The 16,080-nt window shown below is 44.9% G+C and overlaps 1 protein-coding gene and 1 long non-coding RNA gene across 2 annotated transcripts in view; one reads left to right on the forward strand and one right to left on the reverse strand.

The window, feature by feature from the left end:
* HHAT (hedgehog acyltransferase) overlaps window positions 1–16,080 on the forward strand; it is a 323,485-nt gene that overhangs the window by 89,674 nt on the left and 217,731 nt on the right. Inside the window, exon 8 of the mRNA XM_019515898.1 lies at window positions 6,960–7,110. Coding sequence (XP_019371443.1) covers window positions 6,960–7,110 — 151 coding nt within the window. The remainder of the gene's footprint in view (window positions 1–6,959; window positions 7,111–16,080) is intronic.
* Window positions 10,168–16,080, reverse strand: part of LOC109296821 — an 18,984-nt gene continuing 13,071 nt past the window's right edge. Inside the window, exon 3 of the long non-coding RNA XR_002097071.1 lies at window positions 10,168–10,565. This is a non-coding gene — a long non-coding RNA (uncharacterized LOC109296821). The remainder of the gene's footprint in view (window positions 10,566–16,080) is intronic.

The raw sequence follows: 16,080 nt of genomic DNA on the forward strand, positions 1-16,080 counted from the left end.
GCTGGAGTACTGCGTCCAGTTCTGGGCGCCGCACTTTAAGAGGGATGTGGACAGCATCGAGAGGGTCCAGAGGAGGGCCACTCGTATGATCAAGGGACAGCAGGGTAGGTCCTATGAGGAAAGGTTGCGGGACCTGAACCTGTTCAGCCTTCAAAAGAGAAGGCTGAGGGGGGATCTTGTGGCCTGTTATAAACTGGTTAGGGGGGATCAGCAGGCGCTGGGGGAGTCCCTGTTCCCCCGAGCGCCGCAAGGAGTGACCAGGAACAATGGTCACAAGCTGGCGGAGGGAAGGTTTAAGTTGGACATCAGGAGGCACTACTTCACGGTCAGGGCGGCTAGAGTCTGGAACCAGCTTCCAAGTGAGGTGGTGCAGGCTCCCACCCTGGGGGTTTTTAAGAGGAGGTTGGACGACCACCTTACTGGGGTCATTTGACCCCAGTGCTCTTCCTGTCATGGCAGGGGGTCGGACTAGATGATCTGCTCAGGTCCCTTCCAACCCTAGAAACTATGAAACTATGAAGCTCCCATCCTCCTCTGTGGTAGGCTGCCTGTTCGAACTATATGACCCATGATGACCTGTGTCCTGTTTTAGGGTAGTATGTGGTGCATATATAGGTGTGAGGAAAGAGAAGAGCCCCAGGGAGGTAAATTGGTCCTACCTGAATTGCAAAGAACTCCGCAGGGCTCATTCTTCACCCAGTGTTTCAGGAGAGAAGAGGGAGTCAACCGGAACTCCAGGATAAAAGGAGACCTGGGGCAGGCAAAAAGGGAACACTAGAAACTGGAAGTGGCTGACTCGGGCAGAGAGATGGCAGGGATAGCTGAAGGCACTGAGAAAGCAATGGAGACTGGGTTTAAGAGAAGCAGCTCTGTGGAGGGAGCTGCTAGGGGAGAGAGCCCTGAAGGAAATGCCTGGAGAGAAACTGAAATTGCTGCGGGGCAGTTAGAAGGTACTGTAAAGACCCTGATAGTGGGGCTGAAGAAAAAGGGTACCATAAAGTTGGGAATATAAGGGCAGGAGAAATGCTAGTTTGTTTTCGTTCTCCTTTTCATTAGAGTGAGAGGGAAGTCATCTCAGATAAATAGTGCATTTGCAACTATCGGGACAATAGGCCAGTAAAAGAACTGGCTAGGATTAATGGCAGGTTAGGATTAATGGCAAGTCTGTGCAAGGCTCCAACCCGGGTAAAGTACAACCAGGCCCATCGGGGCTATTGATTGACCAGACCTAAAGACCCACAGAGTATTTGTACTACTCGGCGGCAGATTGTCGAGACTACTGAATTAACACCCGGTGGAGTGGGCGAGGGTGTAGAGGTTGGTGGAGCCCTCACTACACTAAGACAGATATCAAGAGCGAAAGGGTCAAAACCCACACACAGTCTAGTTTCTCCTGTAACATCAAGTCATGGCAGGCGAGATCGTGGATGTGGGGGAGAGTCCAGCAAGATGTCGCAGTGGACTTCGGCCTGCTAGCCATGGTGCTCAAACTGTCTTGGTGCAGAAGACCGAGTAAGAAAATAAAAAAAAAAGAGAGAACTGCTCAGACAAGTCGATGAGCACCAGAGATTGACAAAAAACATAGAATGATAGAGACAAGCCTCTACCTGAGATGGGGGTGGGGTTTTGGGGTGAAAGCCCGCCATTGGACATACTTTGGTGCACTGGCTGGGAAGCCAGCAGCTGTGGCCCCCCAAAGAGTATAGAATGGAGCACCAACCAAGTAAGGTGGTGCCTGAGACCCTTCAATAGACTCTGAATCTGATAGCTCAGTTGCTCCAGCAGCAACAACAGCAAGCAGCAAGACAGACAACAGTAGAAGAGCATCTGATACAAGAACAGGTATGAGCACACAGGCATTTTCTAGACATGAAGATGCCAAAGATGAAAAAAGAAGATGATCCAGAGGCATTATTGGAAATATGTGAGAGGGCAGCTATAGCTTCCAGGCTGGAAAGGGCTAGATAGGTGGGACAGTTGGGAGTCCTCCCGGTAGGACAGGCCCAGACGGCCTACCATGCCATGACTCGGATAGATGCACAAGATTACGACAAGGTGAAAAAAGAAATATTGTTGAGACTCAATATAACCCCAGAGAGGCATTCAGGGGCAAGAAGAGGAAGGAAGAGAGGGTACCCCGAGCTGTATGGCAGCGCTTGGCAGACCTGCCAGACAAATGGCTGAGGCCAAAAACTTTAACCAAAGAAGAAGTCTGTGATCAAATACTACTAGATCAGTTCCTCACAGACCTGGAAGACCATACACAGAGGTGGGTTCAGTGCCACTGTTCAAAATCTTCCCTCGAGGCCCTTCAGCTGGCAGAAGACTTTGATGCAGCACAGGGAGAGATCAGCTAGGAAAGAAGCACCAGGGGAACCGGGACAAATTGTGCCTGAGAGGTGGAGCGCAAAATTGAAGGAGTGGACCTCCACAGTAGTAGACTTACTATGTCTAGTTAAAAAACCCATTAGTATGTCAAGCAATAATTTAGGCAGAAAAAAGTCACCATTTCTTAATTATTAATAACTTTGTTTAATTATGTCTTAATTCTTCAAATCTTTGCAGCAGCTTTCACTTGAGTGTTAAGTACATAGAAAGTTTAAAGAGACTGGTTTTCTTTTGTTACTTAGGATATTTGGACCAAAGGGGGCTCATGTGTGTGCTATGTTTCCTAAAGGAAACATTTTAAAATTCATTTAAATACATTAAGTCATAGATTTACTTGCAGGGGAATTCTGTATTCAAAAAGTAAGTCCTGGAAATTGAGGAGGGTGCATCGTATTTGTTACAACTGGAGTCCCTACGTTACATCCAAAATTTGACTGCCTCAGCTATGAACCTGAGATTGATTGAGCCTATGAATTGAACACCAAGGTTGTATCCAGACAAGCGTGGACATGCAATATGTGGCACCACATACCGGTCTACAGTGCCACACTCCACACATGCAGGCATTTCCTGCATTGCTACTTTGCAGGACAGGGTTTTTTTTACTCTGGGATTGCCTGTGGTCAAAAAAAAACCCATGCCAAAAAAAAAGGGGCAGCACACATAGCAGCAGCACATGCCACTTAAAACTGGAGCCTGGCCAGCCAGAGCCACTCTGTGGCTGCTAGTGAGTCTTCCTGCTTCAGGAACACTGTGGCTGCAACTCCTCAAGGTCCCCATGACCCCAGGTAAGACTGCTGGGACCAGGACAGTTGTTGGCCCTCCCCTCCACTATCCTACCTGGGGTAACCTGCCATGTGCCAAAATGCATGTGGCATGGGCATTCTCTGGGGGCAAGTAGCAGTGGCACAAGGTGTACCACTGCTACTTGCCCTCAGGGGAAACGCACATTCCCACTCATCTGGATGTGCCCAAGGTGTTGTTTTAGACCAGCTTTCCTTGTTTTACTATGTATTAGGTAGAGTATTTAATACCATAATGCTGTAACATAGAAGGCTTATTTTTTAAAAGAGTTAATTTAATTCTCCTTGAGCCATTAAATTGTGCTAGTAAAGGTATTCATGAATTAGTTGTGTTATATAATTTTATGCAAACATTAGGATCTCATATACCATTCATTAAGTTACCTCATATTTACATTTTTAATGTCTGTATTATAAGTACAGCATCTTTTGTTGTGGCCATGTTGCTTAGCTAATATTAATGATCACTTTGTGTAGGTGTCAGTCAGAACTTACTTGCGAAATGAAAACTGACAGAATAGAAATGAGAAATTGGATAAGATGGGAATCAAAACAGAGAGCTGACATTGTAGATCACTTAGTTATAATCTAATATGTTTTAATTGGCTGGCATTCAGGCAGTGCTTCAGTTACTTATCCCACTCTGGGATAAAAATCTGATTGTGAATATTAATCTACTGTGTTCCAGAAGTAAAATGCTGCATACTTCACTTTATTATAGAAATCTACTGTTCTGAGTGTTTTGCTTTACCATCACTTTTTCTGTATTAGGTCACATCAGTTTATCACACCAGAATGTTACATGCAAAATTTGTAACCAGAAATCCATTTTTTGGTCAGCATGGGTGAAATACTGACCCTACAGATGTCAGTGTGAGTTTTGCCACTGATTTCAGCGGAGTCAGGTTTTCATCCTAGATGGTTATAAATGAAATGTATCTTGTCTGAGTACCATCCAGTAGATGTATATATTTTAGCCAAGTTTAAAATAACATAAACAGTGTTAGGAAGAACTGTGGGACTTCTCTCTCACAGGGAAATTCCCTAATCACCAAGCTAGAGACATGCTCACTCTTACTCCATTCTAGCACTGTTTATGCATATGTGGTCATTGGTTAAAACAAAAATAATGTGGTAGGAGGAGCTATGTTCCAGGACTTTTCCCTCCCTGCGTCATGCCCTATCACTAGGCAGGGGTGTCAAACATATGGCCCATGGGCCAGATTGACCCATGAAGCTGTATGATCTGGCCTGTGGAGTGTCGGACTGATTCCATGTGCTGGCCTCAGCCCTATGTGCTGAATGTGGTATGCAGAGTGCACCTGATGCCACGCTTCCTGCATGCAACACAATGTGTGCTATATGTGGTGCCTCACCAGACTGGCCCTGCATGCTGGCTCTAGGGCTAGTTTGGATTGGACCATGCTGTAGCTAGTGTGTAAAGTGGGTTCTTCAGGCTGTGGCATGCAGTACACACCCTGTGACAGCCCAAGGCATGTGGGACTGGCATTGGGCATGTACCGTTGGATCTAGCTCTGCACATGGCACAAGGAGTTTAGGACACTTGCTGCATCAGTTTTGATTTGATTTCTATGCTGCTGTTATTAGTCATGACTCATGTGTTTTGTGCACTCAGTGGCTCTTGTCTCTCCAGGGTTGGAGGTAGAATTTGGACTTTTGCATGAGCAGTGTGAATCGCAGAGGACTTTAGGTGGGAATGAGAGAGGAAGGTGGCTTCTTGGGGTCAGTTCTGACCATAACAGGAGCCTGAGTAAAAATGTTGAATTCCAGAAGAGGAATATACTGGATTTAGGCCCATGGGCTAAGTACAGTCAAAAAGCCCGAGGCTGAATTGATTCAGTCTTTGCAGGTTAGTTTAAGATGCAGAGATTAAACTGACTAACAAGTGAACAGACATTTACTTTTTGTAGCCACATGCCTACAGTGACTCAGGCCAAAACCTGGGGAGTGCTAGAGCATGGCTCTCTGGCAGGTAGCCAGCATGGGTTGTGTGTTCACTTCCTCTTCTTGTTGCCTAGGAGGTCTCTGGGATTTGCAGTTCAGAATCACAACAACACTACTTCTTCCTGCTTCCAGGTGCATCTGGGATTTGTATTCCACAGTTATAGCCAGCAGTAACTTTAGCAGGACAGGGCAGCTCTGTACTTGGGGAAAGGGGGGTTTAAACCCCCTCCCTGGCTCCAGACCCCAGCTGGGGGGTTTGCTGGGGAGGGCAGTCCCTGCCCTGGAGTAGACAGCACAGCCCAGCTCAGGGCTGGAAGGCATGCTGGGATGCTGGGGGACTGTAATTTCACTTGAACCAGGAAGGGGTCTAGGACAGAAGTTTCATAAACCGGCTTGACCCAAATCAGTTAAGTCTGATACTACATTTAACCAGGTTTATCTTAAACTAGTTTCAGCCATTTTGAAACTGGTTTATGTGCACTGAATTTCTGTTCTGTTACAGGTTTAAACCAGGTTCTGATTACTTAAACTGGTTTATGTGTAACTTCTCTCCCTAGCCATGATGAGTTTTCAGAGGGCTGCCTGCTTCAGTTGCTCCCTAGGGCTAAAGTGTCTAATTCCCACCCCAGTCCGGGTTCTGTGCTAATTGAGGTGATTTGAATCTAGCCTTCCCTGTTTTGAAGTGAAAGCTAAGAGTTTCATGTAACCAGCATTCCAAGAGCTGGAATTTGAAGAAAATGAAAACCAGGAAATAGCATAAGAGTCATAGTAAATTTGTGAGCTCCTCACCATCAGGTTATAGGTAAATATGTCAGTTTCAGAATGATGGGACTTATTAATATCACCATCTCTCTTCTCCATCCAAATCTGTTGTTTATGCAAGCAGAACAAATGAAGGGCCTGTTCTATAGTGCTCGCTCTTGTGAGAAACACCATTGAAATGACTGGACCTGTTTCTGATCTCACACCAGGGTAAATGAGGATTATTGCAGGTTATACTGTATGCTGTCTTTAGGCTATGGGCACACATGCTGCCAATAATCTGTATTCTCGAAACATATTGAGAAGCTGAATGTTTTTGATTTAGCTCTGACCTCTGGAAATCTCTTAGGCCTTAATAAGGTACTAAAGTATGTGAGCAGCTTTGCACATATATTCCAATTCTGTATGTTTGAAGTTAGGCAGGAGTTGGCTAAATGGCAGTGACAGTTCATGCTCTGTAGCCATGTTTATGTTGAGCCAGGAACGGGGAGTTTGGGAACGTGATTGTTTATGAATTATATTGTGTATGAGAGCAGTTTAAGGTTACATGCATCCATGAAGGCCTGCAGGGGCACAATGCAAATGTATCAGTAGTTTATGCTCATTTTGGAGGGAGAAGTAAAGAGTGCACATAATAATACTGTACATAGTTGAGTATTGACTTTGTGTTTTGGTGTACATTAAGATTTATTGTCCCTTGAGGTAAATATTTATCTCTCGGATCAATGCATTTCGATTTTTCAGTTCAAGTCAAGTCAATATTTGTTTATCAGACCAATACAACCCTGAGGTCTAAGCAGGGATTTAGAAAGTGGACTTGCTGGTGCTTTATATCTTTGTACTAAAACAAATATTACTTCATTTTAGGCACATTTTAAGATAACAGATCATATGTCTCATAATATGTTGTTCTTATAAAATACATTCGTCAACATTTTTAACTTACTTTTAAGTTAGTCTTTGTATTCAGAAAAAAATGTAAAGGTTTTAAAACGTCTTTAATTTTTTTTAATGTAATGCATGGATATATTTTTCTTTCAGGTGGCCTGGCTTTAGCTCAGGTACTATTCTTTTATGTGAAATACTTGGTTCTCTTTGGTGTTCCTGCACTTATTATTCAAATGGATGGACTTAAACCTCCTGCCTTACCTCGTTGTGTGAGCACAATGCACAGTTTCACTGGAATGTGGAGGTCAGTGGGTTTCATTTATTACTGATACATGATAGTAAAAGTTTCAGTGAACTCATGAAGCGTGCATTATAATTATTTTTGTGGTTTTTGTGGATTCTTTGAAATCTGGCATTGCCTGTGAAATCTGAGGGTGGGGAGGAGGAAAACTTACAGAAAATAAAATGCTTTCTTCTCAGAGGTCACTCCCGCCCCTCACTGCTGATTGAGTATGAGGGTTGCCTGTCATGTGGCTCTGCCCCTTTCCACTGTTGGTCATGCAGTCCCCCCCCACCCCACCGATTGATGGAGAGGGGTAGGAAGACATGACAGGCAGCCCCTGCAGCCAGTCATTGGTGAGGGGCAGGACCATTGGAGCCCCTCCGCCAACTAGAGGCCTGGGGGAGCCTGCTGTACTCCGCCTGCAAAATGGGTGCCTGGGCCTATGTTCTGCCTATGAAATCGGAGAGCAGCTCCCACAAATTAGGTAGCCCTTAATTATAATCTGTATAAGCAAGTACCATATATAGAGTAACTTGCAAACTTAACAGTAGAGTTTTGTATGTGTCTGAATGTAAATATATGAGCCTGTTCCTAACTAGTCTTCATCTTGTCAATGTTTGCAGTGCACTTGAGTTTGAGGGTTTCCCTTTCCATGCCAATGGGAAGTTTTCCTTTCAGGGTTGTTACCATCTTAGTGATTAAGATGATATCCAGGCTACATCATTCCACTAAGCTAACAATTACTTTTTCCACTGCTGATGTTTATTAAATATGATGCATTTTTTCAGTCTTGGTCAAAAAATCACAAATCAGTTTAAAATTCAGCCAGAGAAATTCATTATATGCATTTAGTTACTGTATTATAAAACCTGTGGATGTGAGATTTAATATGAAAACCATATAGACATTTATGTACATGTGAATAATGTGCATTTATGTGTGTATTAAATCAGTGAAGTGTTATAGGGCAGGGGTGGGCAAAATATGGTCCACAGGCTGACTCTGACCTGCCAGGCCATTCTGTCTGGCTCATGGGGCACCTACAAAGTTTAGAAAATTGACATTTATGTGCTCCGGGCTCCCTGTCAAAGACAGGGACCAGGGGCAGTAGGACCCAGGGGACGCTGGCAGGAGTCAGGAGAAAGGACAGCCTGCACAGTCCCATGCCCAGCCTCCACCCAGAAGTGTCTGCCTGCGGCAGCTTTCCCTGCACATGGCAGGCTGCTCCGGTACCACGTGGCCCCTGGCTGCATCACTGGACCATAGGAGCAAGGGCACACTGGTACCCCGGGGCCAGGAGAGGTGTGTGTGTATGCATGCAATGAGGGAGGAGGAGAGAGAGAAAGATCAATGAGGCGAGCACACTGTGTGTGTGTGTGTGTGTGTGTGTGTGTGTGTGTGTGTGTGCGCATAAGGTGAGTCCCACAAACACCCCCCACTATACACATGAACCCACACCCCCCTCACCCTGCCATACATGCATGCAGTCCTCTCACACAGCCCAGCCACCCCATACACATTCCCCACAAACCCCACATGTCCACACACACCCACAAGCTCCTTCAATGCACCCCCACTCCCCACACCTATCCACCCCCTACACACACTCACACCGTCTTCCACATACTCACATACCCATAGCCCCCCACAGACCAATACCCACCCCCCATGCCCTGCACAGTTTACAAGAGTAAGACTTCATTTTAAGCTATTGTGCGATCACCTCTATGTACACTACACAAAGGTATGTAAATTAGGAGAAAAATGTTTTTTGAAATCAAATTATTGAATGTTGTAGATGTGTGATTTTTAGAATATAATTTGGCATTTTTCTGGTTCTGAGATGGCACAACCCCTTGCTGAAAGGAGTACTTCTGGGGGCAAGGGGAGGGAATTCTGGTGGCAAAGGTTGGGGGGTTAGGAGGCAGGACTTCCCGTCCCAAGATGGCAACCAGGGGGTGGGGCTACCCCTGTGGCCCTTGGCTGCTTGCTAAACCTCGGTATGTGCCCCTTGCCCGAAACAATTGCCTGCCCCTATTGTAGGGTGTTAAAAGCAATAGTTATCCATATTTTAGTCTACCATTATGATGTTCCTCTAGGCTGATTAAACATAAATATGGAAGATCAAAACCATGGTTGTGAAATTTGCAGTTGTTTTAAAACAGTGGTTCTCAACCTTTTTTTAACTCAAGAGAGCCTTCTGTAGACTCAAGGCATCCATCCCTAACTTCTGTGAATTGAGCAGCACCCCATTTCAGAAAGTAATTTTCTTTTCTTCTTCCTTCTATCCCTCACAGTCAAGGATGATTGTCTTCCACAATTGTCTTATCTGTGTGTCTGAAGATGGCTGATGAGGTTTATCTGGGATTGACAGACTCTTCTACAACTGGGACATGTGTTTCCATTTGGGGTGGGTGGCACTTGATTCTTGATTTGGTCCACAACACACTGATTCTGGCACTCTTGCTTTTCCATCTCCTGTTGTTGTGAAGTTTCAAAGTACTGAGAACCCTGTAGCAGACCAGTCCTGGGCAGTGATCTTCCATGAATTGACATGGATGCTGCATTTTTTAAAGTTGTCCTTGAGGACATCCCTGAAGTGCTTTCTCTGCCCTCCTCTTGACTGTACACCTTCTCTGAGCTGGGAAAATAAAACTTGCATCAGGAGTCTGGAGTCAGACATCCAGATGACATGGCCGGCCCAATGAAGTTGATGTTAGATGATCATTCCCTCATTGCTCAAGGTGTTTGCTTGTAGGAGGATGCTAATGTTGATGCATCTGTCTTCTCACTAGATTTGGAGGATCTTCTGCAGGCAGCATTGATGGTACTTCTCCAACACTTTAGAAGTCTTCTGTACATTGTCCATGTCTCAGCTCCATACAGCAAGGTGGGGATCACAACTACTTGATAAACCATCAGCTTGGTTTTGGATTTGATATTGTGATCTTTGAACACTTGTTTCTTCAGGTGTCCAAAGGCTACATTTGCATATTTGAGGTGATGTTGGATTTCTTTGTCGATGTCAGCCTTCCATGAGAGATGGCTTCTGAGGCATGGGAAATACTTAAGGTTCTCCAGAGTCTCACCATGGATCTGGATTACTGGAGCTGGGGACTGTTCATTAGGAGTTTGTTGGTAGAAGGCCTTAGTCTTTTGAATGTTAAGCATGAGTCCCATTTTCTTGTATGCCTCGGTAATGATGTTGACAATTGGGTGAAGGTCTGCTTCCGAGGGAGCACACACTACAGCATCATCATCATACTGAAGGTCAATGATTATTGGAGCTCCCCACTGTCTTAAACTTGTGAAGAATCAATGTACCACTGTCATCAGTACATATGCCCTGACTGTTGACACTGCCAGTGAAACCAAGGAGGAATTCTATGCCAACCTTGATCAAGTCTTTTCTGACATTCTGGAGGGAGATGGACTTATTCTTGTTGGTAATTTCAATGCCAGAGTTGGAAGGGACTCTAACTTCTGGAACGGAACCATTGGGAAAGAGTAGGAAAGTTCAGCTCCAGTGGTATCTTCCTCTAGACCAAATGCATAGAACATGGACTCACCATCAACACCATGTTCCTTCAGAAAAACAGGCACAAGACATCATGCCAACACCCACAATCTAAGCATTGGCACCTGATTGATTATGTCATCATCTATGCCCAGGATCACAAAGATGTCCATGTATTGATCAGCTGACTCATGTGCTTGGTTATACCACTCAAACTGGCTCCCAAATGATGGCTGCAGCAGAAACAATGCTGATAGCAGACCAATATTGAAGGACTCAAGGACCCAAGCAAGTGAGACCTCTTCCACCAATGCCTCAATGAAAAAGTGGTGAATTCCAATGAACAACAATGGGAGAATATCAGCAGCATGTGGGGTGCCTTTAAGGCCACCATCATCAGCACCTGTGAAGAGACACTTGGATTCTGTACTAGGAAACATCAAAGTTGGTTTGATGAGAACGACCAGGAGATACTAGAGTTGATCAAATGCAAGTGCAAGGCCTTTTGTGCTTGGCAAGATGATACCAACTCCAAGCAAAAGAAATTGAATCCACAAGAAGCCAAGGCAGAGGTCCAAAGGAGGACCTGCAATATGAAGAACAAATGGTAGAAAGACAAGGCTAAGGAGATTCAACAGCTCACTGACATCCATGATATGCGTGGTTTCCTCGGTGCCACCAAAGCCATCTATGCTCTGAGCACTCAGGGACCACTCCCCTTGAGACCTAAGGGTGGAGGAGACCGGATCAAGGAACTCATTTATTACAGTGCATACGTCCTTGCAGAGGGGCTGGGCAGTGGGGACAGAGTAACATCTAGGCAGGGACGGAGCTTGAGCCTTTGCTTATGTACTTATCTCCTCATACCTGACTTATCTCCTTCCACCCCAAAACACCCTTCAAAAGACATTGTGGCACCACTGGGTGCTCTGGCACCATGGTTGAGAATCACTGTTTTAAACAAATAAGACTCTAAGTGTTTAGATGAAGGGACACTTCCCTTATTATGTGCGTCTACAGCGTGTTTGTGAGGGGCTTCTCCTAGCTAGGGCTTCTAGGCACTGTTATGGAACAAACAAACCTTTTTCTTTTTTCATAATAAAAATAATAGCACCATGTACCATATTAATATTAGGGCTGATTTGGATGAGACTGTTTTTGCCAAAAGAAAGAGACTTTATGATTTACTATACTTTTCCTTTGTGAAGATAGAAAGCATTCAACAAAGGAGTAGGTTATTTGGCTGAGGCTTGAGGGGAAAAGGTAAGATACTCTGATTAATAATAATTCAAGCTAATAACAAAAGATACCTTGGGTTTAGATTCTCTTATGAAACTCTCAACTGAACTTTTGACCGATCAAGCTGAACAAGAAATCTGTTTCTTACCAGCCTGTCAGCTGTTTACAACATGTTTTTGACCAAGCTGGTCCTTGGAAAAACAGTTTGAACCAGAAGCAGTGTTCTCCTTCTTACATAAGTTAGTACTCTGTGGAATCTGAATATTGTTCTCAAGGTATAAACTAAATTGCAGATCAGCACAAGGACAGAAGATGTTGCAATGTCTGTTGACACAAATAAGCCACAAAAAAGGTTATGAAACATAAAGTTAGATATACTGGCTGGCATATTTTTAAGCATGTGTTTTGTTTTAAAAATATTTATAAAATACTTATCCTTATGGTATTTTCACATCTCATAAGATCATTGAAAACTAGTTTTGGTAGGTAATCAGATTTCGTTTGTTGCGTGTTCTTAAAATGGATAAACATGTGGGCCACTTGTATTTTCTTTTTGCCTAACCATCCCATTTACTAATATGCATAGTGAACAATCACTGCCAGAAATAATTAAAAATGATCTCTCACAGATGGGATTTATTCATTTTTGTGTGTGTTGAAAATTCAGTTCAAGTCCAGCTGATTTGATTTCTTGCTCTGGAAGCTGTGATAGCTGTAGAATTTCCCATGGCTACTAGTGAAATATGGGTCAATTTCAGTTATCTAAGAAATTTCACATAGCTTGCCCTTTCTGTCCCCTGAGTTACGATTCTCTTATTCCCTCACAGTTAAACTCATGAATCACTGCTGCCCACAGGGCTGTAATCCATTTTTGTGTTTGGTGCCTCATGTAAGAATATTGTTATTAGAAGTGGAAGGCAGAATAACAGCCCTTGCTTTTAGACAGTAGGCAATATAGTCCTAGGAGTACCAGGTCATCCCACCCAGAATTTAAGTGATGTGTCCCAACTGCCTCAGGGATATCAAAAGGCTGGAGAGCAGCATAGTTTACAATTAGAGGTCTTGGGAACAGTGAAAATAGTGTTGCTTTAGATGGATGACAAGTCTATTAGATTCAGCGTATAAGTTATCCTGCTCCGGTGAGGACAGTGGGGTGAGTGGCTGGAAGCTCAGAGGGCAAGAGTAGAAGGCCATAGCAGAAGCACTTATGGTATGGCCCTGTCGGATTCCAGTGAATCTGCGAATTCTGCTAAATACTTTGTCACACAAGGACATGAGAAAGGAAAGGAAGTATGTGTGTTACCTGACTACTCTGCATTACTTAGTCAGAAGGCAGTTTAAGTCATAGTATAACATCTGCTCTTAATGGTGTACAAGAAGATTTGTACTAGCAGTCTTTACAAAATAATGGAAAGGGCTAAAAAGCGGATTGAATGTTACAGAATAGAATAGATACAAAATGGAGAATAAAACAGATACAAAATGGAGTGTACAGGTGACAAGCAACGGCAGACTGTCAGCCAAAGTAGCAATCTAAAGATGGCATTCAGACACTATAAAATACCACGTAATGGTTTGGAGGCATGATGATTTTCATTGATAGATGATAGATGCACAGAGCCCCAAAAGAAATTAGGGCCTCTGGCACACATTTGTTTAATGGTGTGATGGTATCTGATCCCTAAGCCCCATAGTTATGCCTCCTGGCATGTCACACTTACATGGCAGGTTGTGTGATTTTAGGATTAGGGATCAGATCCCAATTGTTCCATTACTACTTACCAGTTCAGGGATAACCCAGGATTATGATCCTGGGCTTCCCCTGCATGGCAAGTTGAAAGCTGGGTACCCACAGCCTGGTGTGAACTGTTGCAATATCAGGGCCAGAACTGACAATCAGCTGATTGTGGGTCTTAGCCCAGGGACTGCACTGGGGCTAGTCCCAGAGCCCCATGCATGGGATGTCAGAAAACCTTGTGTGCAGCCCAATGGCATGTGTGGTTTTTTAAGGTCCTGGTGCACTGGGGTCCTGGGATCTGGGAGAGGTTTAGATGTCAGAAAACTGTAGCATGCAGCCTGGCTGCATGCATAGTTTTTCAAAGTCCTGGCTGCTGAGGACCCCAGGATCAGGGAACCTTTCCCTGATCCCAGGATCTTCCTGGCTGGAATGTTTCAGGTTCCTTGATCACCTGCAGCTCCCTGTGACCTGGCACCCTGGCGCAGCTGATGAGCTCCCTGCGGCTCCTTGATAGACTCAGCACCCTGAAAACACCTCAGGCAGGGCTGCACCACAATCATCCTGCTGACATGGGGGGGGGGAGCAGTCAGCCAAGACCTGCCATACAGCTGGCATCAGTTTGCATGGTAGGGCTACCCTGTGACATGTTCAATTTAAGACACAATGGAAACCAGCCACAAAATCATGACACACATTTTGTAGGGTATTTTTGTGGCTGGTTTCCCATTTTCTTGTTGCACCATTAATTGCCTGAACATATAGCTGGGGTGCTGTTTATGGCAGGATTAACAGGTTAATCATGTCTTAAGCGTAACATCTGCTGTGGGCCTATGAGTGCAAAGCTATGAAGAGAGAGGTAGTGTAGAGTGAGACTGGAAGATAATGCTCATGTCATAAGCAAAGCAGATGAACCATTATGAATTGTGGGTGGTAACTTGAATGAACTAATTTTGTTCTCTTGCTGACTTCTGTTGGCCCTCAAAACATAGAAACAAATTCTAGGATTGTAGAGCAGACAAATGTTGGCCTGGTTCACGGTGTGCTTTGTCTCCCCATCTGCAATGGTAAACAGTTATTCAGCAGATGGGAGGTCAGTAATCCTGGTCAGCAAATGTTGCAAGGCACTGACCAACAGCAGACAGGGTGATTCAGCATCTCCCAGCACCTTCCTGATTTCCCTTTGGAGAGGCTGATGGATGGAGGTGTGGTAGTCAAGGACCTTGGGATAAAGGTGTATGGCCAGGAGATTGCTGATCTGCAAGACAAGGAGTATGAGGGCTTGCAAAAGTCAGTTTCATACCCTCTACAGGACGAGTGAACAATTTGGGCTGCATATAGATGCTGTCAAGACAAAGACTGTCTTATGTAGGAGAAAGGAAGAAAACCAGGCAATAAAATAGGCAGCAGCAAGATGGATGTGGGCAGTTTTGCCTGGGAAGCCTCATTATATGGGATAACAGTTGCTTTGCAGATGTTGTGAGATGGATACAGCTGGTGCAGGCAACCATGAATGATCAGAAATTGACATGGAGAAACAAGGGAAAAATATAAGGTTGCTCAAGTCATGTGTTCTCAGTCCTGTTGCATATAGCAGGCACATGGTCTTTTAAGAAGGCCAGTGTATGGGGAACTGCTGGCTTTTGAAATGAATTGTTGGAGCCAGTTACTTGTGGCCAGTTGGTGGAACCAGATAAGCTAAAGGGTCAGCAAAAGGACTGGTGTGACAGATACCGTCACTGACATGTCAGTGAGGAAGGAGCTCCAGCTATTTGGATCTTCAGGATGAAGGACTGGTGACTGCTGAGGCAGACTGTGCAGGAAGTCTAAAGATGCTACTGTATTTACTCAAATCCAAGGTGAGGTTTTGCCTACCAATGACCATGGGAGGAAAAGCCTCATCTTAGATTTGAGTACCAGCCAATGGCAGGCAGTGGTTCACTCCAGCTTCAGCCCCTGTCTTGGCGTTGAAGCTGGAGCTGAGCCACTGCCTGTCCCAGGCCAGGATGGCTTATTTGGCAAGGTAGGGCCACGCAGCCAGGAGAGCAGGGGACAGAGGAGGGGAACAGGGAATATCCACATATGGCATGGAGAAGAGCACGGGGCTAGCAGCCCTCTTAGGTCCCTAGCAACCTTCTTCCCCTTACTTTCTGCTCTGGCTTGGTCCCTCCAGCCCAGCCAGGATCTGCAACACCTTCTCCCTGGCCAGGATGGGCTGGGGCCCAGCCGGGGCTGCTGCAGCTGCTGAACATCCTGGATCCAGAGCTGAGTTGCATCAGAAGGTAAGTGGGAGGGGGGAGAAAGAGGGACAGAGATTAAGGAAGCAAGCCACAGGCATGGGGTGGCAGAGGCATGGGATGAGGGTACAGGCATGGAGAGCAGGCAGCAGGGAGAACAATGGTGTTATGATTCACAGGGTGTCAAAGAGTCCCAGAGCAATAGCATCTGCATCGTTTAAAATATGCAATTTCTGCATACTTAAAAATCCCTTTTGGAAATC

The sequence above is a fragment of the Gavialis gangeticus genome, unplaced genomic scaffold (genome assembly GCF_001723915.1).
Source record: "Gavialis gangeticus isolate Ggan-Ray unplaced genomic scaffold, GavGan_comp1, whole genome shotgun sequence".
Lineage (NCBI taxonomy): Eukaryota > Metazoa > Chordata > Crocodylia > Gavialidae > Gavialis > Gavialis gangeticus.